Genomic DNA, 27854 nt, shown 5'->3' with positions numbered 1-27854 from the left:
ACCGGACCTTTAATTTACAACCCGGTTTGAACCGAGGCCCGGTTCAGGTTCTGAAGACTCATCCTGTCTGGAAAACCCTGTGACCCGTTCAGAACCAGAACCAGAGGGACAGAAAGTTTCACACACCAAAGATTCCCTGGTTCTGTTCCCGACCCAACAGAACCTCCGGTCCAGTTCAAACCTGATGTCAAATTAATTCATTCAGTTACTAGAACCAGCAGAGTCCAGACTGGGACAGTCCCAGTTCTTACTGGGACGATAAACTCCAGGTTCTGATTCTGGTCCAAACAAAACCCAGAAGAACCTTCATCCTGTCTGCCTGAGCAGCACCAGAACCACCTGCTGTGGAATCAGATCTTTACAGTCAGAACAATCAGAAGCAGACCCGGTTCCGGGGCCGACCCGGCAGCAGCCAGAGCCGGGTCAGAACGGATCAGAACCGGGTTTACCTATGAGAGCCTGGAACAGGTTGCTCTGGAAGATGTCGATGACTCTCTGGATGGAGAGACGCAGCTGCCGGTCCTCCGTGTGGTTCAGCTTGTTCCGGTACTCCTCCAGGAGCAGCAGGGCCCGCTGGGCGTCTGGAGGCGGTTCGGATCAGAACCGGGGCGGAGGAGAGGAAGAGGACGGACAGTTAAACTCTTCATCACATCTCAGGATGCTGCAGCAGCTGCAGCAGCTGCAGCACACAGGAAACTCAGAGACACAGGCCGACAGAACGGATCAGAACCGGATCAGAACCGGTAGCAGTTTAAAGCTTAATGCTTCTGCAGATGATTGGGCCTGTTGCAATAAATCAATAAATCACATGATCAATTAAAACAAAATCAATATTTCCGTTTCCATGTTTTATCATTTTTCTCTTTCCACCAAAAACTGGATAACATTTTTAAAACTCTGGAGTTTTGATCTAAAATAAAACTTTTCTGGAAGGAAAATTTATTTATAGTTTGTTTGTTTGTTTTGTTTATTTTTTGGACATTTAAAATGTTTAAGTTTCAGAGTTAAATGTTAGAATTTAAAGTTTATTAATGTGATCTGACATTATTTTGCCATTATTACCGTTTTATTACTGGAAAATGGAACAAAAATATTATCACAATAACTTCTGCTGTACTTTATCGTCCAGCAGAATTAGATCCACTGGCGGATCACAGATCCACTGGTGGATCACTGATCAACAGATCCACTGACGGATCACTGATCAACAGATCCACTGAAGGATCACTGATCAACAGATCCACTGGCGGATCACTGATCAACAGATCTACTGAAGGATCTTATCCTAATTCCGTCTGAAACCCGGAAGACGAGTTGGACTTAAACAGGAACGGTTCGGATCGACCCGATGTTCGGATCGCTGGGAAATCCAGCATTTTATTCAGGGTCTAAATCTGCTGCAGAAATCCATCAAATGATTCCCTGAAACGTTCCGGATCAGAACCGATGATCCATCCAGATGTCAACGTCTGTCCAGGGTTCTGATTCACATCTAAAACCAAACTGGTTTATCATTTACTGGTCTTTATTTCTGACTCTAAACTGGAGCGTTTTTTCAAATCCAGATAAACTCTTCGACCTGATCCGGTTCTGGAAGCTGGTTGAACAGAACCGGGCCGGGCCCAGGATGATCTGGAGCTGATCCAGAGGTTCGACCCAATCCAACCCAGATTCATTACTTCAGAACAAAAACAAATCCAGGAAGTAAAAAACAAATCCCAGGAATCTGACCGAAACGTCAAAAGAGCCGGTTTGGAAAACCTCAGGGTCCGAGCGGAACCAGAGGTTCTGGATCTGAACGTTCAGACCGGACCAAAACAAGAGGTCCATCTGAGAAAATCTAATCATTTCATTATTATAGAAAAATACATTCGATTCAGTTTATTTCATTTTTATCACAGCCAGTATTTTCTATTAAGTTCAGTTTTGGGACCAAAGTAACTTTTATAAAGATTTTGTGATAATTAATATTTTACATTTCCAGTAATAAAGGCTCTAACATCCCATAATTACCTGCTACCTGGAACATTTGCAACACTTTAGATTTTGAGCCTGCACTACCTTTGCTTTCTGATTTTAAATCAACTTTCTCTTCACTAACCGGTTGATTTGGATCCTCTGAGCAGAACCGCTGCAGCGTCACCGGCGGCCGCTAATGGAAACGTTTTAAACATTAATAAACTAAAAACTACGACCATCCATTATAGTTTATATTGAGAGAGAATATTTTTAAGACTTTTTCGGCAAACATACCTCAAGTTAAAGGACCTTTATGAGGACGCGGTAAATATTTTATTGATATTCCAGTTTATTTTTAGTTCCCACAAGGTGCCCCATTTAGAAGTTGGTTAGCAGCTGAAGCTAAGAGGCTAGCTGGGTTTTAACTTCACCTGGTGCGGTTCGGCTGGGCTCAGCAGGACCGAACTGAGCCGTGTTTAGCACCTTTAGCCCAGGTTCCTCCCGGGTTCGTGTAGCTCTGCATTTCTGGGTGTTTTATGTGTTTCTATTCAGCTGCAGTTGGACTTTTTCCTCCTCAGCAGGTTAGCGCACACCGCGCTGAAGTTGGCCTCTGACTGAGAGCACCTGTAAAGGGCCAGTCCACAGTTTTTAAGGCGATCGGCTCTAGAATAATGAGACTAAATTATTGCACAATACAGAGATTCAGAAAGAACAGTTTAGTTGTCAGAAAATTTATTTTAATTCTGGTTGTAAGGCTGGATGGAGCTTAAGAACTGGACATGGACTGGATTAATGTATATAATTATTTGTTGCGTGACAGATTATATAGAGAGAAAAAGAGTCATGGAGATTATGGAAGCAGAAAACATTATCGTATCACAAAATGTAAAGAGAACTTTAAGAGCCTGGAGTCAGATTAGAATCTCTTGAGTTTGAAACTGATTTCAGTTTAAAATAAACTTTATTTTATTTTACACACAGTTTTGTCTATTTTTGAAAAAATCAGAAAATGTAATTTTTAACTTTTTGTTTTTATTAGAGCAGAAATCTTCAGTCTAACCTAAAGGTTTAACTGTTGGACCCTGGTGGAAACGGAAAGAAAAACTTTGATTACAATAAACTAAAAGTAAAAATTTTTAAACAAATTTCTCTTTAAGTAGTTAAAATATAAAAAGCCCAAATCAAAGTATCTCAGAGATTCGACTGTAATTTTCTAACTTTAAGGGTCAATTCTGATTAGCAGCAGTGATTAATTATTGTTATTGATGAGATTCAATCACAGAAAAACCCAAAAATACCAAAACACAGAACCTCTGACCTTCCCGCTTCACATCTACTCACCAACTCGACTGGAACTCCTTCCCAAAAACATGAGGGCTTTACAGAAACCCCACCAAGAGGGCAGGAAGGTGCTTTTTATGTTTACTGGGGAAAAAACTACATCTATGGAGGGCCAGAAGGGACAAAAATAAACTCCACAAGTTAGAAAATCATGGCAGTCATTGCAAATGGAAGATATTTATGAGCTTTCCTATAATGACAATTCTAAGTTACGATTAGCAGACGAACTCATTGCAAAACTAGTGGAGATCAACAAATCTGTATAAGCTCCGCCCCACAATTTTGATGGGCGATTTTTACAGATAAAATAATAAATTAAGCATTTAATTATTTTATGGTACATTTAATTAATGGTTTAATTATGGGTTGCTGGTTTTTTTGGCCCTCCGTATGTTTATTTATATGAAGGATGTTCACTTTAAGATGTATTAAAAGAATCAATAAAAAGGCTTAATAAACTCTATGAAGCTGTTTCCATATTTAAGCACTAGAGATTAATTTAATATTTTTAAAGTGTAGATCTGAGGTTCAGAGTTCTTTAAACCTGCGGAACAGCCCTTTATACCAGCTGCGATTGTGACACCAACTTCAGATCCTTTTAGCCGTTAGCTTTCAGTCTGTTAGTCTGAAGAAGTGAAAGCGGCTTACCTTTCTTTCTAACGGGCATGTTCTGACTCGGCTCGGTTCAGTTCGGAGCTCAGAACCACACACACACTTCCCGCACAGAACAGGTTTCCAATTGTTTTTCCCGTAAAATCCAAGAAAATCCAATAAAAATCCCTCCACGACGACACCAAGTTCCACACCGAGCAAACTTCCTGACCCGTCCAAGAAACACCCCAGAACCGAACCGGTCCTGAACCGGGACAGAACCACGCAGAAAACTTAGAATCCGGGGGGGGAGGGGAGCTCCGGGGAGGACTCGACTCTCCGAGCTGCACTTCCCCGCCTCAGAGGCTCCTCCGGCCGGGGAGCAGCGCTCAGGCTGGCCGCTGCTCGGCTCTGGATGGAAGTAAAGTGGGAATCTGTTTTCCAGCAGCTGGGATCCGGGATCTGCTCTGCGCCAAAGTCCGCGGTAAACACACCCAGTTTGAGGGCAGGCAGGGAGCCAGACAGGAGGAGCTGCCCGCCGCTGCAGCTGCTGCTCCGGCTGCAGAGGAGGAGACCGAGCCGCTCCGGAGCTCCGCACCTCCTTCCAGAAAACCCGGGACAAACTTCCAGCCTAGAGGAGACACTCCTAACTCTGTCCCGCCGCCTAATCCCGCACCGGCCCGCAGACCTCAGAGCCCTGGAAGCCGCAGCCTGAGAGCTGTATGCGTGTCCCACTCCCCGAGTGGACGAGTCCTCCTGTTTGCTCCTTCCCACTCCTCCTGCTCCTCTCCCTGCAGCCTTCCAGGTCTCACAAATCCCAAACTTTCCTCCAAAATGGCGTCTGACAGAGCTGCAAACGTAAACCATGTGATTCCTGAATCCCTCCCTCCAACCTGGCGCCCAATCATGCAGCTCACCTACAGGAGCAGGAGGAAGAGGAGCAGGGGGAGGAAGAGCAGCAGCAGGAGGAGGAGGAAGAGGAGCAGGAGGAGAAAGAGCAGCAGCAGGAGGAAAAATGGAAAACCGGAAAACTGAAGGAGAATCAGGAGATAAAACCAGAACCGGTCAACCAGAACACAGACTTCCTGGTTCTGATCATTTAAAATCAACCAGTCGGGTCCAGAATCCTGTTACTCCTGAACCTTTTCTGATCTCTGGGTCACCAGCAGAACCTGGTTCGGCTCTAGTCCAGGTTCTGTCGTTTGATGACAATTAATTGGAATAAAAACTGTTATTAAGGATGGATGGATGAAGAGACGGATGGATGGGTCTGAGTTTGGTTGGATGAACAGACAGATGGATGGGTCTGAGTTTGGTTGGATGAACAGACAGATGGATGGGTCTGAGTTTGGTTGGATGAACAGACGGATGGATGGGTCTGAGTTTGGTTGGATGAACAGACGGATGGATGGGTCTGAGTTTGGTTGGATGAACAGACGGATGGATGGGTCTGAGTTTGGTTGGATGAACAGACGGATGGATGGGTCTGAGTTTGGTTGGATGAACAGACGGATGGATGTTTCTGAGAAATCCTTCATTTCAGGATCAAACTTTGAGATTTCTCTGATTTGTGATCCGTTTTCTCGGAGGCCCAGAGCTTCACAGGAACCGAGGACGAGTTCTGGGGATTCATCTACGACTGAAGGTTCTGCGGGACGGACGGATTGCTCTGATGGTTCTGTTCTGGGTCTGTCGCTGAGACCGTCCTGGCTCCACCGTCTCCATGGTAACAGTTTTTTATTGGCTGTTGCAGCTTGGAGACTTCCTGCTGTTTTCATTCCTGAAGTTCTGGACCAACAGAACCACCTTTGAACATGTCTGGTTCTACCAGAACCCAACTGGTGCGGTCCATCAGAGCCTTCCTGATTTCAATTCTTCTTCTGTGGTTCTGTTTTTACTCTGATGTCTAACAGGAACCACTGGACCGGATGAAGGACTGAATACGACCGGTACCGCTCAGCTTATTGTCATCTATTCTAACTATTAAAACATTTCATCACTGATAGTAAGTTGGTGGTTTTGGGTCAGAACTTTTCCCGGGTTTCTGTGTAAAGTGAAGAATCGGTGAAGTCATGGTTCTGGGCAGAACTCGGACCCGTCCATGAGTTTTTTCAGGCTTTATGGGAGTTTCTCCCTCGGATGTGACTGTCAGGCGCTGAAGAACCACCTGAACCACAGGAGCCAGTGACCCGGTTCTGGACCGAAACTGAGCGGTTCTGAAGTCGAGCGGTTCTGGACCGAAACTGAGCGGTTCTGAAGTTGAGTGGTTCTGGACAGACAGCTGAGTGGACAAGGTCCAGAGAAGAACCTGGAGGAGTATCAGGAAGTCTCCATGGCAACGAGACAGGTCCAACCTGATCACGTGACCTGTTGACTGACGGGTCAGAAGGTTAAAGGTCAGGCCTGAGCTACTAAACGGCGAGGTCAGAGGTCGAGCTGTTCAATGACGGTGATGAAGACGCCTCCTCTTCCTCTCTCTTTGTAGCTCCGTGTCTCTGATGTGAGGCACTCGGCGAACTCGGAGCTCCGGTCCAGATTAAAGGAGAGGAGGCCTCCTTTATTTTTAGACCTTCATGTTTAATGGATGGACCCGCCTCCTCCTCGGGCCGCCGCCTCGTCGCCGTGGAAACCTGCAGGAAGCAGAGAGGAGCTGTCACGCCATCCTGCTGCCGATGGAGACGAGTCAGACCTGGAGGGGAGGATTCGAGTCACCAAAGCACCTGAGGAAGGGATGATCTGAGTGGGACCTGGAGTCCGAGTCGGTTCTGAACTGAACCATCCTAGTCAGACCTGAATAGGATGGAAAAAATGAAACGAGTCAGACCAAGACATGAACAAGTTATCCAAGTCAAATCTAACCAAATTATCCAAGTCAGACTTGTATAGGACAAAAAAATAATCCAAGTCAGACCTAGATGATATAAACAGAATCATCCAAGTCAGACTTGGTTGGGATCAGTCAAGTCAGACTGGTAGGATGAAAAAATGATCCAAGGATCTGCTGGAACCTTTGATTTGATTTATGAATTTTCTTTTCTCCTGATTATTTTTACAGAGTTTTATGGTTCTGAGCTGGAGAGTTCCTCCGAGTCCAGCAGGTCCGGTCTGGACCAGCAGTTCCTCCGAGTCCAGCAGGTCCGGTCTGGACCAGCAGTTCCTCCGAGTCCAGCAGGTCCGGTCTGGACCAGCAGTTCCTCCGAGTCCAGCAGGTCCGGTCTGGACCAGCAGCTCCTCCGAGTCCAGCAGGTCCGGTCTGGACCAGCAGCTCCTCCGAGTCCAGCAGGTCCGGTCTGGACCAGCAGCTTCTTCCTTGTGACTTTTTGAAACTTTGCAGGTCTCAGTAGAACTTTGGGCTGATTTCTGTTTGATTATTGATCCCAAACTGTTTGGATGTTTTTGATTTTCCTGTATTTGATCAGAATTGTATTCTAGTTTTTTCTGGATTCTGTTTATTCCACATCCTGGCCTCACAGTTTAACGGAGTGAAATCAGATCAGATTATCCTCTAAACTCGTTCATGTTCCGGTTTACAAATCAACACAAACTGGATTAAACGCAAAGTGTTCACACAGTTTGGACCCTTTATTACAAACAATAATTACAAACAAAACTTCAGATGATTTTATCAGGACTTTATGTGACAGTTAAACACAAACTAGTAAAGTGAACAGCCTGGAACATGATAAAGTTATTTAATATTTTACAAAGAGAAAAACTGGCATTAATTGTAAAGTTACTGAGATTTCAATAGGAGGATAAAATCCTTCCTGTTTTTTCTGAAAAATAAAATCAATCAGTTTAGTTTGAATCAAAGGAAATAAAATTCAAGTTGAGAAATTTGGATTTAAAACTATTTATAAACAGTTTGTGATTGAAATAAAAAACTGTTATAAAGACTCAGATGTGCAGAGATGAAAGGACCTTTAAGGTCATCCATTCCCTCTCCATTCATCAGAACCAGCTGATCAGAACCGGGTCAGAACTCTGAAGCAGCTGCCTGAACATTAAATGGACCTGAAGAACGACTGCAGACAGGAACCGGACTCGGTTCTGCTCCAGCCCGCGGTGAGCAGCTCGGGGTTTATCCGCCCCTCTGCCGCGGTTCTGGCCCGGCTGGATGTGATTACTGCTCATGTCAGATTTCATCGGATCGGGACAACATGCTCATCATTAATCTACAGCTCAAATCTGGTTCTTGGCAGCCGGAACCAGAAACACACACGGGCCGGGATAAACGGACGGGCGGCCAGCGCTGGCTCCAGCATCATCGCCTCGCTGGCCGTTGCCATGGTTACAGACAGGACTGCAACCCGGGAGCATGCAGGGTAAAGCTTCACCTGGTTCCGGTCCAAACGGGTCGGACCGGAACATCTGAGCTAAATGTTCGGATTGTTGCAGATTTTTTGAAGGAAACTGAAGTTTCCAGTGGTGAAAACTGAACTGGAAGGTTTTCTACATGTTTGTTGATATTTCTGTATTTATTTGTGGAATTTGCAGGTTTTCTTGATGTTCTGCGTTCGGTAGCTGTGTGAAATGTTCAGGTTGTGTTTGTTAACTAGGATGATGCTGCAGTGGCCAGTGATGCTGCCTTGCAGTGAGAAGGTTCTGGGTTTGAATCCCAGCCTTAAGCAGGGGGTTCTCCCTGTGCTACAGTGTCTCTTCCTGGGTACTCCAGCTTCCTCCCACAGACTGTCTGTAAATATGTCTTGAATTCCTGTGGAACCAGCCTCAGAGCGTCTGTAGCTTTTATATTTGACTTGTATTATTTATAAAGTTGTAATTCCCGTCAGATGTTTGAAATCCACTTCATTCCAGTAAAACTGAAGCTGAAGTCGCGTTCATGAGGGAAACGTTGTTCAGTTTGATCCCAGTGATAATAAAGTGTTGCAGTTGCCTGCAACATTCCCTCCTCCTGACCAAGCATGTGGTGACAGTGCACAGGAAAAACTCTGTTTTCACAGGCAGAACCAGAACCCGGCTCGGTTCTGGTCCAGTCCAGTGCGTTGCATCCAGTCCGTAATGAAAGGTTTTATGGATAAACTTGATTCAAGCTGACAGAAACGGGTTTCCAGCTGCAGCTTTGGTTCTGCTGGTTCTGGAGGACAACGAGGCCGTTGAGCTGGAGAAGCTGCAGAAATGGTTCTGGTTCACATTATCACTATATCAGTTTTAACAATCCGGTCCAATCTGACCCGGAGAACCTCAATCCGATCTGAAGGTTGAACGGACTACAGAGGGATCTGGATCAGCGGTTCTGGACAGGACTGGGTCTCAAATGGAGCAGCAGTCTGAACATACGATCAGCTGTTTTCTGCTCCAGTGGGTAACAATGCAGCATGTGAAACGGTACCAGAGCGGTACCAGAGTGTGACGGGTCCAACCTCCCAACAGAGGACCCAGTTTCTGTGAAACAATCGGATCCTCTGTCATTCTGCAGCTTCTGCAGAACAATGTTTCTGGGTTCTTCCAGAACCTGAAAGGCTTCACCTGAAGGCTCGGGTTCTGGAGGTCCACTACAGAGAAGCTGGTTCTGGAACAATGAGGCTGAGGGAGCAGCAGCTGCGTGCCGAGGATTTCCAGGCTGATTGTGATCCGTCAGCGCAGGATAAGGAGGATTAACACTTCTTATGTCATCCTCTGTTCATTCCTCCATGTGTGTGCTGCAGGTCAGAGGTCACCAACCAGTCTGGGTGGAGGCGTTACGTAACTGGAGGAGGTATGGAACTACATCATGTTGTTTATGTTTTACATCATAATAAAGGTAGAAAACCCAACCGGGTCGCCTGTCGGTTCTGCTGGTTCCTCATCTTTATATCATGACTTGTTATTGTTTGTTATCGATCATTAATGATTAATTCACGGAAATTCATATTAACGTGTTATTCAAACTGCAGCTACGCGCCTGAACCAGCAGAGGGAGCCAAACACCAGAAAACATTCTGGATCGTTTTAAAAGCTGAGCTTTGGTTCTGCAGAACATTTCACTCACCGATCAGAACCAGATTCCTCTCAATGTTCTCTCCATGGACAGAAGTTTAAATATTATTTATCTATTTCTGCTCTAGTTTTTCATTTTTGTTTGCTTGTTTTGAGCATTGTGCTTTCTTTTGTTGACTTGTGTATGGAAAGGTTAAAAATAAACTAAATAAATATACACATTCTTTTAAGAATAAAAAATAAACTTATATCAATAAATAAATATTTTGCTGCAGGTGTTTGATATTTTCCTGGTAAAAGCTCCTCGACTGTCAGTGATTTATCCAGAGGAAGTCCTAACATGACTGAACCACCAGTTCACAACACAAACGCTGCACATGAATGAAAATATGGATTTATTATAATAAACTCAGATCAGACCACAGACTGACAGATCAATGAACATTCATCTATCAATGAACAAATGAATTCATCCCATAAAGAAAAACAAAGGAGAAAATTATTTTCTGTTGCAGAAATGATCTGTGATGCGTTCAGGGTACAGTATAACATAGTGGTTTTACTTCTAGCTACAGAAGAACCATGAACTTTGACCTCCTGACGGATGTAATCATCAAGAAAAGTAGGCTCATCATATGAAGATTTAAACTGATGGCGCCCTCTGCTGGACGTCACAGTAAAATACAGCAAAATCAAATAATTCTCTCCAATCTGCTGTCATTTTTAAGTTCAAAGTTTTTGTCTATCCATTGTGCCACAAGGCTAAGCATGCTAACAGGGCTACCACTTCACATCCAAATGTCTGTGGTAAAACTCAACCAAGGTTATTGGCGTCTCAATGGCGTCGGAAGTGACGGCTGCAGCTCGGATAAGGCTACGTTAAAAAAATATTTCACATTTTATTCCCAAATTTCTTGTCTGTAAAATGAAAAATGTAACTTTTCACTTTGTATTTATTTATTTTGCACTTAAAAGATGATCACTAGGGGGCGTGCCGTGGTGGCGTAGCGGTTAGCACGACCCGTATTTGGAGGCCTTGAGTCCTCGACGCGGGCGTCGCGGGTTCGACTCCCGGACCCGACGACATTTGCCGCATGTCTTCCCCCTCTCCTTCCCCGTTTCCTGTCAGCCTACTGTCGTATAAGGGACACTAGAGCCACAAAAGACCCCCTGGAGGGGTAAAAAAAAGATGATCACTAGGTAAAATAGAATACAGGGTCTGTTAGACGACAAAGTGATGCGACTTGGAGCCTTGCACCGTCGGTGTGTGAAGGTCATCCTGAGGTGTGGGAGTGGGTGGCAGGAAGGGTAGTTTCAAAATAGAGTAGTTTTGTGTCTGCAGCCAGAGCTCTGAGAAACGTTGCTGATATGACAAGATTTAATAAAACTAAAAGTCAAAGAAAATCTTTGATAGATTATTTTCCAGTTTCTTCAAGACTTTTGATGCAGATTAGGGATCCACCGACTGCAGTTTTCTGGCCGATCGGCGATTACCAATCTTTTAAAAAGCTTAACCTGCCGATTCCAATTTTGGCAGATACCATTTGTTTTTTTTGCATGAAATGTTGCTCAATATAACAAGAAAGTTGTTGAGTTGGCAATAGTTAATTTACAATTAACTTCTGTTAATTGTAAAGTGCAGACATAACTTGGTGTGCCGGTCTGGCAGTGAAACCATTTTCACGGGACAGCAAAACAGGACAGTGGTTGATTCTTGCACATTTGCCAAGCGAGAGAAGATCGATGGATAAGATAAGTTTCATATGTAAAAGTCGGCCGATCAGCGATCTCCCAAAATTAAAGAAAATTGGCACCGGAAAATCTGTGCACCCCTGATGCAGATACTATAAACATAAAGAGCCTGGAAAGATCAAAACTGTTTTTAATAGTGGAAAAATATTTGGTGTTTTAAAAGGTGTCAGAAGGTCAATCCTGACTTTAGTATCATTAGTAACTTTCGACAGGACTGAAACTCTCCAAACACACTACTGTTTAGATGCTCACACACTTAATTAGAAACTGTTTTCCAAGTGTTTCACATCCGAAGGAAGATTAGACAATAGTCTGTAATTTAAGTCACTTCTGTGATTTGGAAACTGAAGAGATGAAGAGGAGGAGGATCCATTTTTACTTCCCTCAAGAACCAGGAACATTTCATGACGTGTTTGTGTTGGATTTATATTACCTACTGAGGACCTATTCTGATGTGTAACCAGGATGCAGAGGAGTGTAACGGTACCTAGGACATTCAAAACAGGAGACGGTGCGCTCAAAGCTTTCTGCCCCTGAGAGACACTATTGCTAAGCAACGTTATCAAACACTACATTCGTACAAATCGGTTGCATGCTGTGTGGTTGGAGGCATGTGTGTACAAAACGTCATCACGCAAATACGCCACACGTTACTGGAACCCATAAGCAACCAGCTTAACGATTACATGTCATTGAACTACGGCGAACCGGTTCTGATTCCCATCCTACTTTTCTCCTCAATAAAACAATTTAGATAATCTCAAATAAAGGCAACACAGTCAATTACAGTTTTACATTTTTATTTCTGTAAATGCAAAAAGAAGGTTTTAAGGTTTTTTGTTGGCTCCAGAGTCTGACCACACAGGAAAGAGGATAATGAAAAACAGGAACACATGCGGCAAAAGGTCATCAGGTTGGGACTCGACCATGTGACGGCCACATTGAGGACTAAGGCCTCCTTATGTGGGCTGTGCTCTATCTATGTGATCAAAAGATGAAAACGTGCAGAACACAGAAGAAGAAGTAGCTGCAGCAAATAATCCAGCTGTGAACTGAACTGTTGACTTCCTGCTGAGACGTTTCCAAGCTCACTTCTCCACCAGCAGGACTTCAACCACATGATTCTTCATCATTTCATCAGATCAACGATCAGACTGATCAACAGGACAGATGATCAGAGGAGCAGAGTTTTTACCTCCATCACTAAGGCTGGGACTAAAGTATGGGTAGAGTTTCTCCTTGAAGCAGCAGCCAGTAAAGGAGTAGATCAGAGCTGCAGCATCTACATCATAGAAGGAGACCAGACCCTCCTCATAATCCACAAACACCCCCACCTTCTGAGGACCAGGATGGAGATGGAGACGGACTAGAGAGTCAGCACAAACTTCATACTCATTTACATTTCTCAACCCAACAGTCCAGAAACCGTTCTGAGGATTCAGGTTGATTATTCCCTTCCTGTTGATGGATTCTCTGGCCACTCCTAAAGTCCATTTTGTTTTTCCTTTAACTTGAACCTCAAAGTAAAATCTGCCTGAAGAGAAACTCTGCTGTCCTAAAACATTCACGTACGTAGAAAATCTCTCTGGATTGTCTGGAAGTTTCTTCCTTACATCTCCATGTTTCACCTGTTTTCCATCATCAGACAGGATGAGGTTGTGGTGAGCCGTATCAGGATCCAGAGTCACATCCACTGCAAACTGCTGGACAAACTTCATCTCAACCTCCATCATCATTTTCATCTTCTCCCTGATTTTCTCCTCAACCAGAGCCACAGCTCTCACCACAGTCCCCTCATGTGATGGTGGATGAACTCTGACCTCTGTCCAGGTCTTGGTGGGTGGAACATCTTTCAGTGGGGAGAAGCTTTGGAGGAGGTGGAGGTGATCTTCATCCTGTGAGAGCTGCTTGACCTCAGAGCTCCTCTTCTTCAGCTCAGAGATCTCCTGTTCCAGATCTCTGATGAAGTCTTCAGCCTGTTTCTCTGTAGTTTCCTGTTTGTCTTGGATCTCCTTGAGGAGCTCCTTCAGGCCTCTCTCAGCAGACTCTATCAGAGCCCTGAAGACCTGAACACCTTCTGCTTTCTCTCTGTCTGCAGCATCTTTACTGATCTTCACCGACTCTCTGATCTCCTGGATCTTCAGTCGTCTCTCCTGGATCATCTCCTGAACTTCAGCCTCCGTCTTCCTCAGCTCTGCCTTCTTTCCTTCAGATTCTTCTCTCAGAGGAACCAGCTCGTGGTTCTTGTGGTCTAAAACAGGACAGACCAAGCAGACGCATGTCTGGTCGTTCCTACAGAACAGCTCCAGAGGTTTATCGTGCTGCAGACACATCCTGTTTTCTGAATTCTTATAGCAAGGCAATCTTGTCCGCAGGTCATTCCTGTTTATTTTTTCCAAAATCTTGCAGATCATCTCCCTGCATCGATCAAGTGTGTATATCTGCATCATCAAGTCCACAATGTCGAGGGTTTTTGCTCCTTCCAGGTGTTTTTTCTTGATTGCTGGGAGTTCAGGAAGAGTCTCAGGTTGCTCCAGGAACCACTTGAATTTCTCAAACTCTTCCTGACCTAATTCTTCCAAAGTGTTCAAGATGACATCTTTCGCCATAGCAGCTCCTGATAAAGTCAGAAAACAAAGTGAGACATAATCTGGCTAACCGTTTTTACAGTAAACAACTTTTTACTGTTGAATGAAATTAGCTCTGTATTTTCATTTTAATTAAAAATTTTCAGAGCTTTACTTACAGTCAGAGATAATATAATTGAAATATGCTGAAGGTGTGGAAGGTTTGAAGAATAGACTTATTCGTGCTTCCACACAACTAAGTCTCTGTTCTCTCCTCTCTAGTTGCGAATGAATCAAACCACCAGCCAAACACAGATGTCTTTAAGATCCAGTCAGATTATTCCTGGGAAATGCTGCATTCGCTGGAATACAAAATACTGTACCAAAGCCTGGACACTACAATCAGAAGAGGAGCTGCGCCACAAAGGTGGTGCTAGGTCCACCCAGGCGTCTTGCACATCTGTATGGTTGCTATACCATACAGATGTGGTATGGCAACCAAATCCTTTAATCATAATGATTAACGGATTTCTCAAACATGAATGAATGGATCAAGACAACACTCCAAGTATGTTTTTGATGAGGGAATAACATTATAACATGATGTAAAACTCAAAAAGTTGAATGTATGTGTATTGAATACACATTTCAGACACGATTCCTCGCCAACAAAATCAAATTTCCAACTTTAAGCAGTACAGCTGTAGACCTACAGCTGCATATATAATAAATATTCATACATTTATATATAGCACATGCATAAAAATTATTAAAAATTCAATCTGAATTATTATTTTTCAGTAGAACCACTGTTGTTGTCTGGCAACAAGAAGGTTGTGGGTTCAAATTCCAACCTTTCCACCTGGAGTTTCCATGTTCTCCCTCCATGTCCGAGTTCCTCTGGGTACTCCAGCTTTCTCTCACAGGTCTAAAACGTGACTGGTTTAACTGGTCTCCCTAAACTGTCCTCAGGTATTGGTGCGTACATGGTTGTCTGTCCTGCATCTCTGTTGTCTGGTGATGGACTAGAGACCTGTCCAGTCACACTCTTTTCCTATTTAACACTGGAAATAGCTTCATCAGAGCTTCATGAAACTTGCTGTTGAATGCTGTGCTAGCACAACTTGTTGAAATTCAGTAACTATCAGGGGTTGTACTCACCACTGTATGATTCAGTTGCTGAGACGGGTTGTCTGGTCTGCGGCTTTGCTGACACGGTTTCACTTTAGTGAGTCTATTTCAACCTCCTCCCTGGTGTTGCCCCACCTCCAACTTCCAGTATTTCTCTAGATTTGTTTTCTCCTTCATGTTCATGTTAAGCAGTCATAAACTAAAACTTCAGTATTTCAGGCATCAAACCAATGTGCAGTTTGGCTGTATCAAGTTAACTTTAAGATTTTGTTTCACAATCCCAAAATGAACTTGTTAGTGTCATTGAGTAAACTGAACTTAGCACAGCTGCAATGCAAGCTCAAGCCTTGGGCATTAACTGTTGCTAAAGACAAAAACATTCATCCTGTCATACTGGTTGTACAGCACATCTCAATATTCTGAGAACACTGAACAAAAGATATTTAATATATTAACTACTGCACAAGAATGGGAGTGTTTTCACACCTGATAGTCTGGTAGACTCGGTTTGTTTGAGGACCAAAATTGCAACATTTGCTACAACGGATGCTATGGATTCAGGTTTTTTATTGGGGCCTGCCATGCAAAGCAATGGCAGGAACCTATTACTATTGTCGGAGAAAGTGTTTCTTTCTTCTTCTTTATTTTTCTTCCGTAACCGTTAATGCGGCTCGTACCGCTGGGTGCACACCTACAAATGAGGTATCAAAACGTGCAGAAAATTCACGCCATTCCAGCTATTACTTTTGGTGGGATTTGGGCTTAACGTGGCGACATAATTCGCAAAAAACTACGAAAAAAACCCCATTATAAGTCAATGGGAAAAATCCTAGAAATACCCTATTTTTGAGGATTTTCTGTGTCGTCACAAATTCACCTAGAAATGCCATTCAAATTTCATTTTGTAGATACGTCTGTGATCTCTTCGAAAGTGAAGACGGCTCGTCGATACCAGTTACGGTTTGTCCACAATTTGCCTCTAAGCGACCCAAAGTTTCTCATTTTTCCTAAAGTTAGAGTGCGTCTCTGGCTGCTTAGAGTGAGAGATGAAGACAACTTTTTCAGCCCAAATCAATTTTGAAATCGCCATCACGCCCACAAATATCGCACGATTAGTATCAAAATCGGTCCTGACATTGATACGCCTGTCTGCTCCGGTAAAATGTTTTCGAAATTTATCTAGACCGTACGGTTTTCTGTCACGGTGCTTCAGAGCAAAGTCATGCGACAGGATTTTCTGAGGCTCTCAGGCTCTTTCACTAACACTTCACACCTTGGTGTGAAACTTATTTAACATAGCAACGGATCTCAAGAGGCTATTGGCTGCTGATTAGGACTACAAATACGCATCACTGTAGTTCTATCTATCCTCAGTTGAAACAGATCAGGACTGAACTGGCCTTTAGAACTAATTGCTGCTATGGGCTGTATATAACTGATTTAACTCAGTAACTGTTACACATGGGATTAGTTTTGAACTTTAAAATGAAGCTTAACAAAAATTTCACAATAAAAGCCTTGAATATTTTTACATCATGTAATTGCTCTTTTTGGCTTTATTTGACTTTTTCATCCAAAGCACTGTTACACATGGTATTAGTTTGGCCCTTTGAAATGAAGCTTAACAAAAATTTCAAAATAAAAGCCTTGAATATTTTTACATCAGAAAATTGCTCTTTTGAGCTTTATATAACTGATTTAACCCAGCAATTGTTACACATGGGATTAGTGTGGCAATTTAAAATTAAGCTTGATGAAAATTTCAAAATAAAAGCCTTGAATATTTTTACATCAACTACTTGCGTTTTCAGCATTATATAACTGATTTAACCCAATGACTATTACACATGGGATTAAAATAGACTGTTTTGCATGAGCAGCAGATAGATCCTCTATTGCACATGTGTCAAACTCAAGGCCCGCGGGCTACGTCATTTTATGTGGCCCTCTCCCCCCTACCACCGTTTTACAGCCCCATTGATTGACTTAAAATAGGTTTTGAGCACGAATTGACTACAAACTACATATCCCATAATGCCTTCCGATTCTTACCAACCAACATTACGGCTTCTCGCCACTAGAGTGCAGCAGAGTCACCTCAAGCTGATTATTAATTTTCCCAGCGAATAAAACTGAAACATCGACAAGCTAACAAGCTAAAGAGCGAAGTCCCGTGATGTTTCAATCGAGGACTTTTACCGTCTACTGCCCCCTGATTTGATGCCACAGCTTCGACTCCATGCAGCTCCTGTGTTTTGTCCACGTTTGGAAGCACCTATCTGTGCGAACAGATGTTTCCAATAATGAATTTAAACAAGACCAAACACAGATCGCGCATTACTGACGAAAACCTACACGCCGTTTTGCGGATTGCCACAGAATAGAACTAAAACCAGACATCGACGAACTGACCAGGGGAAAACGGTGCCAGACATCCGGCCAGAAAACATTGGTAAGCACAAACAAACTACATTTAAATAGAATGAATGTAAAACCAAAACTCAGTATACTGGAATATGCATATAGTTTATTGATTTTGCTTGTGTTTTGTTTATTTACAGAACACAACACAATGAGGATGTGTGTGAGTTGGTGACAGGGTGAAGAGGGATCAGCGTTGTGTTCAAGGACAGGCAACGTCACCTCATTGTTTTGTTCTTATGTGAAATGCATGTTCGTTGTGTAATAAATAACGAAAAAGTTTTGTGAATGAAGTTGAGAGTTAATATCAAAACTTGTTTTTTATTATTTGTCTGCTTATCTTCAAAGCAGACAAAGAATAATTTTCCCAGCGAATAAAACTGAAACATCGACAAGCTAACGAGCTAAAGAGCGAAGTTTAGCTGAGCAGTTTAAAAATACTGAGCATATTTTTAAACTGCTCAGTTTAAAAATACTGTAATTTTTAAACTGAGCAGTAATTTTACATCCATGCAAACTCAAATGTAATATTTAAAACTTGAATACATAAAATCAGTTATTTAACAATATGAGGTGTTGTTTAAAAATAAAAAAGATAGCAATTTCTTTTTATTGCAGAGACATTAGATTCTTAAATTTATGGTATTCTTTAAATGTTGTAATTTTGGTTCATTGTAAACTTTACCTGTAAAAAGTTTGTAGAAATCTTTAACATAAGGTCAATATATACTGCTCAAAAAAATAAAGGGAACACTTTAAGTGTTAAACACCTGTTTAAGTGTTCCCTTTATTTTTTTGAGCAGTGTATATTTTTAAACTGTAATATGTTGTGTGTGTGCGTTATTGAAAATTTATATTTGTGACAATCATTAGGTAAATGCTAATGAACTGCCTTCCTGCAGTTTATGAGCATTGAACTGTTACTAAACAGTTCCATGCAAGGTTCATTAGCGTTAGCATTTTAGCTTCAATAAGCTATTAGCTATTTATTGTACTTTTTAGCAATGTTTAGTATACTGAATGGAGTAAATCAATTACAGAAAATATCCTAGTGATTTCCCACATACTGATGAAAGCAATGACGCTAACATTAGCGTTTCTGCTGATTTTACCTGATATACTTACTTTATAATACTGAATGGTGCACGTCCGCCTCACTTAACGTTCTTGCGATTCTCCGCATGCCACTGATTACGTCGCGGCGTTCTTTAGCGTCGACGCCGATTTGTAGCGTGACGACGCCGGGCCCAGACCCACGGGCGCGCCTTGGCAGGCCCCGGCTAAATTTCTTCCGAAATTTTCTAGTTTTTCTTCCGTCACCGTTAATGCGGCTCATACCGCTGCGTGCACACCTACAAAAGAGGTATCAAAACCTGCAGAAAATTCACGCCATTCCAGCTATTACTTTTGGTGGGATTCGGGATGAACATGGCGACATAATTCGCAAAAAACTACGAAAAAAACCCCATTATAAGTCAATGGGAAAAATCCTGGAAATACCCTATTTTTGAGGATTTTCTGTGTCGTCACAAATTCACCTAGAAATGCCATTCAAATTTCATTTTGTAGATACGTCTGTGATCTCTTCGAAAGTGAAGACGGCTCGTCGATACCAGTTACGGTTTGTCCACAATTTGTCTCTAAGCGACCCAAAGTTTCTCATTTTTCCTAAAGTTAGAGTGCGTCTCTGGCTGCTTAGAGTGAGAGATGAAGACAACTTTTTCAACCCAAATCATTTTTGAAATCGCCATCACGCCCACAAATATCGCACGATTAGTATCAAAATCGGTCCTCACATTGATACGCCTGTCTGCTCCGGTAAAATGTTTTCGAAATTTATCTAGACCATACGGTTTTCTGTCACGGTGCTTCAGAGCAAAGTCATGCGACAGGATTTTCTGAGGCTCTCAGGCTGTTTCACTAACACTTCACACCTTGGTGTGAAACTTATTTAACATAGCAACGGATCTCAAGAGGCTATTGGCTGCTGATTTGGACTACAAATACGCATCATTGTAGTTCTATCTATCCTCAGTTGAAACAGATCAGGACTGAACTGGCCTTTAGAACTAATTGCTGCTATGGGCTGTATATAACTGATTTAACTCAGTAACTGTTACACATGGGATTAGTTTTGAACTTTAAAATGAAGCTTAACAAAAATTTCACAATAAAAGCCTTGAATATTTTTACATCATGTAATTGCTCTTTTTGGCTTTATTTGACTTTTTCATCCAAAGCACTGTTACACATGGTATTAGTTTGGCCCTTTGAAATGAAGCTTAACAAAAATTTCAAAATAAAAGCCTTGAATATTTTTACGTCAGAAAATTGCTCTTTTGAGCTTTATATAACTTATTTAACCCAGCAATTGTTACACATGGGATTAGTGTGGCAATTTAAAATTAAGCTTGATGAAAATTTCAAAATAAAAGCCTTGAATATTTTTACATCAGGTAATTGCTGTTTTTGGCTTTATTTGACTTTTTCATCCAAAGCACTGTTACACATGGTATTAGTTTGGCCCTTTGAAATGAAGCATACTGAAAATTTCAAAATAAAAGCCTTGAATATTTTTACATCATGTAATTGCTCTTTTTGGCTTTATTTGACTTTTTCATCCAAAGCACTGTTACACATGGTATTAGTTTGGCCCTTTGAAATGAAGCATACTGAAAATTTCAAAATAAAAGCCTTGAATATTTTTACATCAACTACTTGCGTTTTCAGCATTATATAACTGATTTAACCCAATGACTATTACACATGGGATTAAAATAGACTGTTTTGCATGAGCAGCAGATAGATCCTCTATTGCACATGTGTCAAACTCAAGGCCCGCGGGCCACATGTGGCCCGCTACGTCATTTTATGTGGCCCTCTCCCCCCTACCACCGTTTTACAGCCCCATTGATTGACTTAAAATAGGTTTTGAGCACGAATTGACTACAAACTACATATCCCATAATGCCTTCCGATTCTTACCAACCAACATTACGGCTTCTCGCCACTAGAGTGCAGCAGAGTCACCTCAAGCTGATTATTAATTTTCCCAGCGAATAAAACTGAAACATCGACAAGCTAACAAGCTAAAGAGCGAAGTCCCGTGATGTTTCAATCGAGGACTTTTACCGTCTACTGCCCCCTGATTTGATGCCACAGCTTCGACTCCATGCAGCTCGTGTTTTGTCCACGTTTGGAAGCACCTATCTGTGCGAACAGATGTTTTCAATAATGACTTTAAACAAGGCCAAGCACAGATCGCGCATTACTGACGAAAACCTACACGCCGTTTTGCGGATTTCCACAGAATAGAACTAAAACCAGACATCGACGAACTGACCAGGGGAAAACGGTGCCAGACATCCGGCCAGAAAACATTGGTAAGCACAAACAAACTACATTTAAATAGAATGAATGTAAAACCAAAACTCAGTATACTGGAATATGCATATAGTTTATTGATTTTGCTTGTGTTTTGTTTATTTACAGAACACAACACAATGAGGATGTGTGTGAGTTGGTGACAGGGTGAAGAGGGATCAGCGTTGTGTTCAAGGACAGGCAACGTCACCTCATTGTTTTGTTCTTATGTGAAATGCATGTTCGTTGTGTAATAAATAACGAAAAAGTTTTGTGAATGAAGTTGAGAGTTAATATCAAAACTTGTTTTTTATTATTTGTCTGCTTATCTTCAAAGCAGACAAAGAATAATTTTCCCAGCGAATAAAACTGAAACATCGACAAGCTAACGAGCTAAAGAGCGAAGTTTAGCTGAGCAGTTTAAAAATACTGAGCATATTTTTAAACTGCTCAGTTTAAAAATACTGTAATTTTTAAACTGAGCAGTAATTTTACATCCATGCAAACTCAAATGTAATATTTAAAACTTGAATACATAAAATCAGTTATTTAACAATATGAGGTGTTGTTTAAAAATAAAAAAGATAGCAATTTCTTTTTATTGCAGAGACATTAGATTCTTAAATTTATGGTATTCTTTAAATGTTGTAATTTTGGTTCATTGTAAACTTTACCTGTAAAAAGTTTGTAGAAATCTTTAACATAAGGTCAATATATATTTTTAAACTGTAATATGTTGTGTGTGTGCGTTATTGAAAATTTATATTTGTGACAATCATTAGGTAAATGCTAATGAACTGCCTTCCTGAAGTTTATGAGCATTGAACTGTTACTAAACAGTTCAATGCAAGGTTCATTAGCGTTAGCATTTTAGCTTCAATAAGCTATTAGCTATTTATTTTACTTTTTAGCAATGTTTAGTATACTGAATGGAGTAAATCAATTACAGAAAATATCCTAGTGATTTCCCACATGCTGATGAAAGCAATGACGCTAACATTAGCGTTTCTGCTGATTTTAGCTGATATACTTACTTTATAATACTGAATGGTGCACGTCCGCCTTACTTAACGTTCTTGCGATTCTCCGCGTGCCACTGATTACGTTGCGGCGTTCTTTAGCGTCGACGCCGATTTGTGGCGTGACGACGCCGGGCCCAGACCGAAGGGCGCGCCTTGGCAGGCCCCGGCTAAATTTCTTCCGAAATTTTCTAGTTGCTGATTCCGATACTGATCACCCATGATGGCCAATCACTGCCGATTACCTGAATTGGCTGTTAAATTCTCACTTTAGGTATAAATGCTACTATGTTGTCTGGCGAAATTAAAACATTATCTGGCAATAAATTCACCCGATTTAGACATAAACATGCAAAATACTTGCAGTTACTTTACAGCAGCTATTCCGTCAAAAGGGCAACTGAAAAACCTGCAATCAGGAAAATAATATTTGTCAGGTTCTCAGTACCCTAAATCTGACAAGAGTCAAATAATCTCACAACCCTGCCTATATCAAAAAATGTCAAGTAAAAAAGGAAACATTCATTCAAAGTCAAATGCATTCACACTCAGAGCGTTAAAGTTCCTCACCGCATTGCTTAGGATTTATCGCCGCGCGCTTCCTCAGTGTGAAGGTCAGAGGAGATCAGTTGCACATGCAGACTGCGAAGTGAGATACAGGTGATCGGTTTTTGTGATGGGAACAAGAGACAGTGATCGGCGATCACCAATCATACACTTTTTGACTGATTTGATTGATTGCCACGCCCCTATTTGCTACATTTTCAGCAGGTGTGATTCACTTTCAAACTGCACTGTAAATGATCCAAACTACAGTGAACCCTCGTTTTTCGTGGGGGTTACGTTCCAAAAAGAACCGCGATAGGTGAAATCCGCAAAGTAGGAACCTTTATTTTTTTACAATTATTATACAATGAAATACTCCATAATACATTGAAACCAAAGAACAAAACCTTTTTACAGGCCCACACATTTGTTTAACAAATAAAAAGTACTGTATAAACATTTATTTATTTTTTTACAAATAACTACTGTACTGTAAAATAATAATTTTAATCACCAATACGAACTGAAAGCGGATTCCCTGCCCGAATTGCAAAGATCAGCGCCGCCCCACCGCGACCTGAGTTATTGGATTAGAACGGAAGATAATAAAAAATGATTATGAAAAAAACAAAGTACAGTAGCACAAATAGTGACTCACGTGTATTTCACTGCTGTTCTGACTGAGCCGCTGCAGCCTGACTCCGCTTTGTAGTGTTTTTTTTTCTTCTAAAGCCCGCGGTGCAGGTGTGTTTTTTCGACAGAAGAACATAGTTATCGGTAGCTGTTGTCACACTTTTTTCTTCTGGGCAAAAAGATTCTTATAAACCGACATGCCACCATCGATTATGTTAAATTTGGCAAGCTGTTTTACATACGTGTACATATTAAACCGCAACGTTGTTGACACACAGGTAAAGAAGCAGAGAGACTGTTTAGCCAATCAGAATGCAGAACACAATGCAAATCCGCGAGACCGTGAAAGGTGAACCGCGATATAGCGAGGGTTCACCGTATATGGAAAACCTGCACCAAGAACTACTGAGGGAAACAACATGAAAACCTCAGAAGAAAACAAGTGCAAATTCCTTCTTCAAAAATGTAAACAAAAACAGTGTAGCGTCAAATTTTAGTGGTTCAAGGTCAAGTGTATTTGTGTAGCCCATTTCATCAGCAAAGCAGTTTTAGGTGCTTTACATCATAAAAACACAAAAATACAAATTTAATTGAAGCATTACATTTTGTCAAGTGTTATCGTTACAAATCAGAATGTTGATTAATGTATAATTTATAATGTTTCAAAAGCAATTCTAAACTGGTGGGTTTTCAGTCTATATTTAAAGGAAATCAGTGTTTCGGCTGTCTTGCAATTTTCTGGAAGTTTGTTCCAGATTTGTGATGCATAGAAGCTGAATGCTGCTTCTCCTCGCTTGGTTCTGGTTCTGGGGATGCAGAGCAGAACCAGAAGACCTGAGAGGTCTGGAAGGTTTATACAACAGCAGATCTTTAATGTATTGTGGTGCTAAACCGTTCAGTGATTTATAAATTACAGTATTTTAAACTTTATAATAACTCAGATTAAGCTCAATATGTGCAGAAACAGAGGAGGAGTTGCAGTAAATAATCCAGATGTGAACTGAATAACTGACTTCCACCTGAGGACTAATGATGCTCTCAGGTGAGCTAAGACTGTTTCCCAGCTCACCTCCCCACCACTAGGACTTCACCTACAGTCACACAGGTCCACCAATTATGGAGATTCATCAGATCAACAACCAGCCTGGTCAACAGGACAGATGATCAGAGGAGCAGAGTTTTTACCACCATCATTAAGGCCAGGACCAAAGTATGGGTAGAGTTTCTCCTTGAAGCAGCAGCCAGTAAAGGAGTAGATCAGAGCTGCAGCATCTACATCATAAAAGGAGACCAGACCCTCCTCATAATCCACAAACACCCCCACCTTCTGAGGACCAGGATGGAGATGGAGACGGATTAGAGATCCAACAACAGCTGAATACTCGTTTCCATTTCTCAATATAACAGTCCAGTAACCTTTCTGAGGACTCAGTGGTTTAAATTCTTTCCTCTTGATGGATTCTCTGGCCACTCCTAAATCCCATTTAGTTTTTCCTTTAACTTGAACCTCAAAGTAAAATCTGCCTGAAGAGAAACTCTGCTGTCCTAAAACATTAACACACTTAGAAAATCTCTCTGGATTGTCTGAAAGTTTCTTCTTCACATCTCCATGTTTCACTTGTTTTCCATCATCAGACAGGATGAGGTTAGGATGAGCCGTATCAGGATCCAGAGTCACATCCACTGCAAACTGCTGGATCCTCTTCATCTCCAATATCTTCTCCTTATTCTGTTCAAACAGAGCCAGAGCTCTCACCACAGTCCCCTCATATAATGGTGGATGAACTCTGACCTCTGTCCAGGTCTTGGTGGGTGGAGCATCTTTCAGGGAGGAGAAGCTTTGGAGGAGGTGGAGGTGATCTTCATCCTGTGAGAGCTGCTTGACCTCAGAGCTCCTCTTCTTCAGCTCAGAGATCTCCTGTTCCAGATCTCTGATGAAGTCTTCAGCCTGTTTCTCTGTAGTTTCCTGTTTGTCTTGGATCTCCTTGAGGAGCTCCTTCAGGCCTCTCTCAGCAGACTCTATCAGAGCCGTGAAGACCTGAACACCTTCTGCTTTCTCTCTGTCTGCAGCATCTTTACTGATCTTCACCGACTCTCTGATCTCCTGGATCTTCAGTCGTCTCTCCTGGATCATCTCCTGAACTTCAGCCTCCGTCTCCCCCATCCAATCTTTTAACAATCTGTTCCTAAGGTCATTTTTTTAAATTTTCTCTAAAAGCATGCAGACCACCTCCCTGCATCGATCAAGTGTGTAAGTCTGCACAATCAAGTCCACAACCCTGAGAATATTTGCTCCTTCCAGGTCTTGTTTACTGATTGCTGGGAGTTCAGGAAGAGTCTCAGGTTGCTCCAGGAACCACTTGAATTCATCAAACTCTTTCTGACCTAATTCTTTCAAAGTGTTCAAGATGTCTTCTTTCTTCATCGCAGCTCCTAATAAAGTCAGTGTTTCATTAGTATGTGAACAGAGTTGAATGGGTCTCCTATGAAACTAAATATATCTCAAAAACATTCACAAAGATCACAATAAGATTTGTAAGTTTACAACATAATTCACAAATGTGTACAATGCATAAAAGTGTATCTCAACATTCACAAATGTGTAAAGTCTCTCAAATGTACACGTTTCAAACTGCACAGGTACCAATACAGTATCCATATAATTGGGCCAATGCATGGGCACTAATTGCCATGGATCAGTCAACAAAACTGCACAGATAAACTTGCCTGTGCTTTTGACTTTTAAGACTTTCTTACTGCCTGGGATTCATAAATCAGACGATGTGTTCAAGGCTGGTGAAAAGCTGGGATATCTAAGAATTAGAATTGTAAGAACAAAAGGTCAGATATCTGAGCATTACCAGATTTACTGGAAATATCATACTTCTGACTTGGCCAAGAAACCAAAGAACACTATGCTAAAGACATGCATTTATATTAAAGTTACTGGACTCTAGAAATATTAACTTAATAAGCTGTACTACTGAAATATTCTAATTTAAAAGGAAGGTTCTTCTTTTCCAGGAAAAATAAAAATTCCCTGGAAACTAACAAAAGCAGCAGTGCCATTTTGTGGGAGCGGTTTAGAATTCATCGAGTTCACATGATGAACACAATGCAAACCATCTTCTGAAATGTGATCTTAAAGGGGTGGTATCATGTATTTTTCCAGGAACATAGTGCCATTTCATTTTAAAATTATGTCTCTGTCATTTTAAAACGCCTTGAATGCAACATTTCAATGACAATTCTTAGACATCAGAACTTCTCACCAGCCTTGAATGCATCATTTCATTTGTGAATCCTGCACGGCAAAGTCTCAAAACTTGAAAGTGTCATTTTGTGGGCGTGGCTGGACAGCATTCACTTCATGCTGTCCAGCCACGCCCTTTGTCCGTTGAACATTGGAGATAGCCCCATGCTACTCTATGTAGGCTTTCTGCCATAATAAGAAGCCGCACCAAAGGCCCATTATAGAGAATGGATAATTTATTATCTATAGTTGTCACAAACATAAAAACCAGAAAAATTATTCAAAAGTTACTATGGATTTCAGTCACTATTGTTTGGTAAAAAACTAGTCTTTCTACAAAGATAATCTAATAAGAACTTTATGAAACTTGCTGTTGAATGTTGCGCTAGTATAGCTTGCTGAAACTCTGTAAATATCGGGATTCGTACTCACCACTATTTGATTCAGTTGCTGAAACAGTTTGTCTGGTCTGCAACTCTGCTGATGCTGTGAAAAGGCTTCACTTTGGTGAGTCAATTCAATCCTCTTCCCCTGGTGTTGCCACACCTCTAACTTCCAGTATTTTTCTAGATTCGTTTCCTCCCTCATGTTTATTTATAAGCACAGTCATAAAATGAAACATCAGTAATTCAGGCATCAAGCCAACGTGCACTTTGGCTGAATCAGATTCACTTTAAGATTTTGTTTCCTGATCTGAAAATAAAGGTGCTAGTGTCATTTACTGCCCTATCAGTGAGATCATTCCTTATTACATCTCAGTCTAAATTTCATAACTGAAGAAGCCTTTCAAATGAGAGGGGAAATGTCTCCAAACATCTCCAAAATAACAAGACAAGTTCAACTTCCTTCACACATAAGTCTCAAGATAACAATGTCCAGATCACTGAATCTACAGTCAAACTCGTTTTTGTTTTGGGCCAAATTAAGATCTATGTAGTTCAAACTCATTTACATTCTCTGAAGCTGGTTTTGCATGCGCATAAGACGAAAGCCGAGGTTTTCTTGCACTCTTGAAAACTTTCAGAGATCCCTCTATTACTACAGCTCTAGGTGCTGTTGAGGAAAAATGATTATTTTTAGTGCTTAATACAGTTAATCTTACGGCATGTGTAAAAGGTATATTGAACATTCTTATTTTGAACAAATTTCTTAATTTTGAACAGGTTTGTGTTAAGGATTTAAAACTAAACTATTGATGGGTAAGTATTCAAAGTACAGGAACCAAATGCAGATCAAAGGGCATCTCTCAATGGGCCTCCTGCTGTGTTATCAGAGGACAGGAGGCCATAAAATTAGCATCTCCTGCAGGGCAGAATCACTTGAGCCTGGAGGAGAGAAGTC

General features: G+C 41.5%; 3 protein-coding genes and 1 long non-coding RNA gene across 19 annotated transcripts in view; 1 reads left to right on the top strand and 3 right to left on the bottom strand.

Annotated features, from left to right (window-relative positions):
- LOC116720928 (discs large homolog 1-like protein) overlaps window positions 1-4697 on the bottom strand; it is a 117686-nt gene extending 112989 nt beyond the window's left edge. For 5 of the 14 annotated variants that reach the window (XM_032564401.1, XM_032564406.1, XM_032564407.1 and 2 more), the window contains exons 1-2: window positions 3949-4696; window positions 450-581 (exon numbers count right to left, since the gene is read on the bottom strand). In XM_032564401.1, the coding sequence (XP_032420292.1) occupies window positions 450-581; window positions 3949-3967 (151 nt within the window). In that variant the 5' untranslated portion in view covers window positions 3968-4696. Of the gene's footprint in view, window positions 1-449; window positions 582-3948 lie in introns of all 14 variants that reach the window. The other 9 variants (XM_032564398.1, XM_032564400.1, XM_032564399.1 and 6 more) reach the window with 3 other exon arrangements.
- Window positions 4698-4908: 211 nt separating this feature from the next.
- On the top strand, window positions 4909-8680 carry LOC116721101 (uncharacterized). Its single transcript, XR_004339518.1, has 2 exons — window positions 4909-6863; window positions 6947-8680. It is a non-coding gene; the product is annotated as an uncharacterized LOC116721101 (long non-coding RNA).
- A 3683-nt stretch (window positions 8681-12363) lies between these two features.
- On the bottom strand, window positions 12364-15844 carry LOC116720970 (E3 ubiquitin-protein ligase TRIM21-like). 3 transcript variants are annotated; one of them, XM_032564506.1, is made up of 2 exons: window positions 14327-15844; window positions 12364-14197 (listed from the first exon to the last, which is right to left on the bottom strand). In XM_032564506.1, exon 2 carries the CDS (start codon window positions 14187-14189, stop codon window positions 12723-12725), a length of 1467 nt encoding a protein of 488 aa, XP_032420397.1. In that variant the 5' UTR covers window positions 14190-14197; window positions 14327-15844; the 3' UTR covers window positions 12364-12722. The 3 variants fall into 3 exon arrangements, with proteins under 3 accessions (XP_032420397.1, XP_032420399.1, XP_032420396.1); XM_032564508.1 differs by having other exon boundaries at window positions 14958-15844; XM_032564505.1 differs by having other exon boundaries at window positions 15309-15844.
- Window positions 15845-24092: 8248 nt separating this feature from the next.
- On the bottom strand, window positions 24093-27838 carry LOC116720986 (E3 ubiquitin-protein ligase TRIM21-like). Its single transcript, XM_032564543.1, is given in 2 exon segments — window positions 24093-25693; window positions 26946-27838. A coding segment is annotated over 1 exon segment (1293 nt). The 5' UTR covers window positions 25686-25693; window positions 26946-27838; the 3' UTR covers window positions 24093-24392.
- Between the last annotated feature and the right edge of the window lie 16 nt (window positions 27839-27854).

This window comes from Xiphophorus hellerii, chromosome 6 (assembly GCF_003331165.1).
Source record: "Xiphophorus hellerii strain 12219 chromosome 6, Xiphophorus_hellerii-4.1, whole genome shotgun sequence".
In the NCBI taxonomy this organism is placed as follows: Eukaryota; Metazoa; Chordata; class Actinopteri; order Cyprinodontiformes; family Poeciliidae; genus Xiphophorus; species Xiphophorus hellerii.
The sequence above is the reverse complement of the archived record's forward strand: the minus strand, read 5'-3'. Positions and strand labels throughout refer to the sequence as shown.

Excerpts from the sequence above, each read along its gene's own strand:
- LOC116720970 (XM_032564506.1), bottom strand. The coding sequence starts at position 14,189 with ATGGCGAAAGATGTCATCTTGAACACTTTGGAAGAATTAGGTCAGGAA.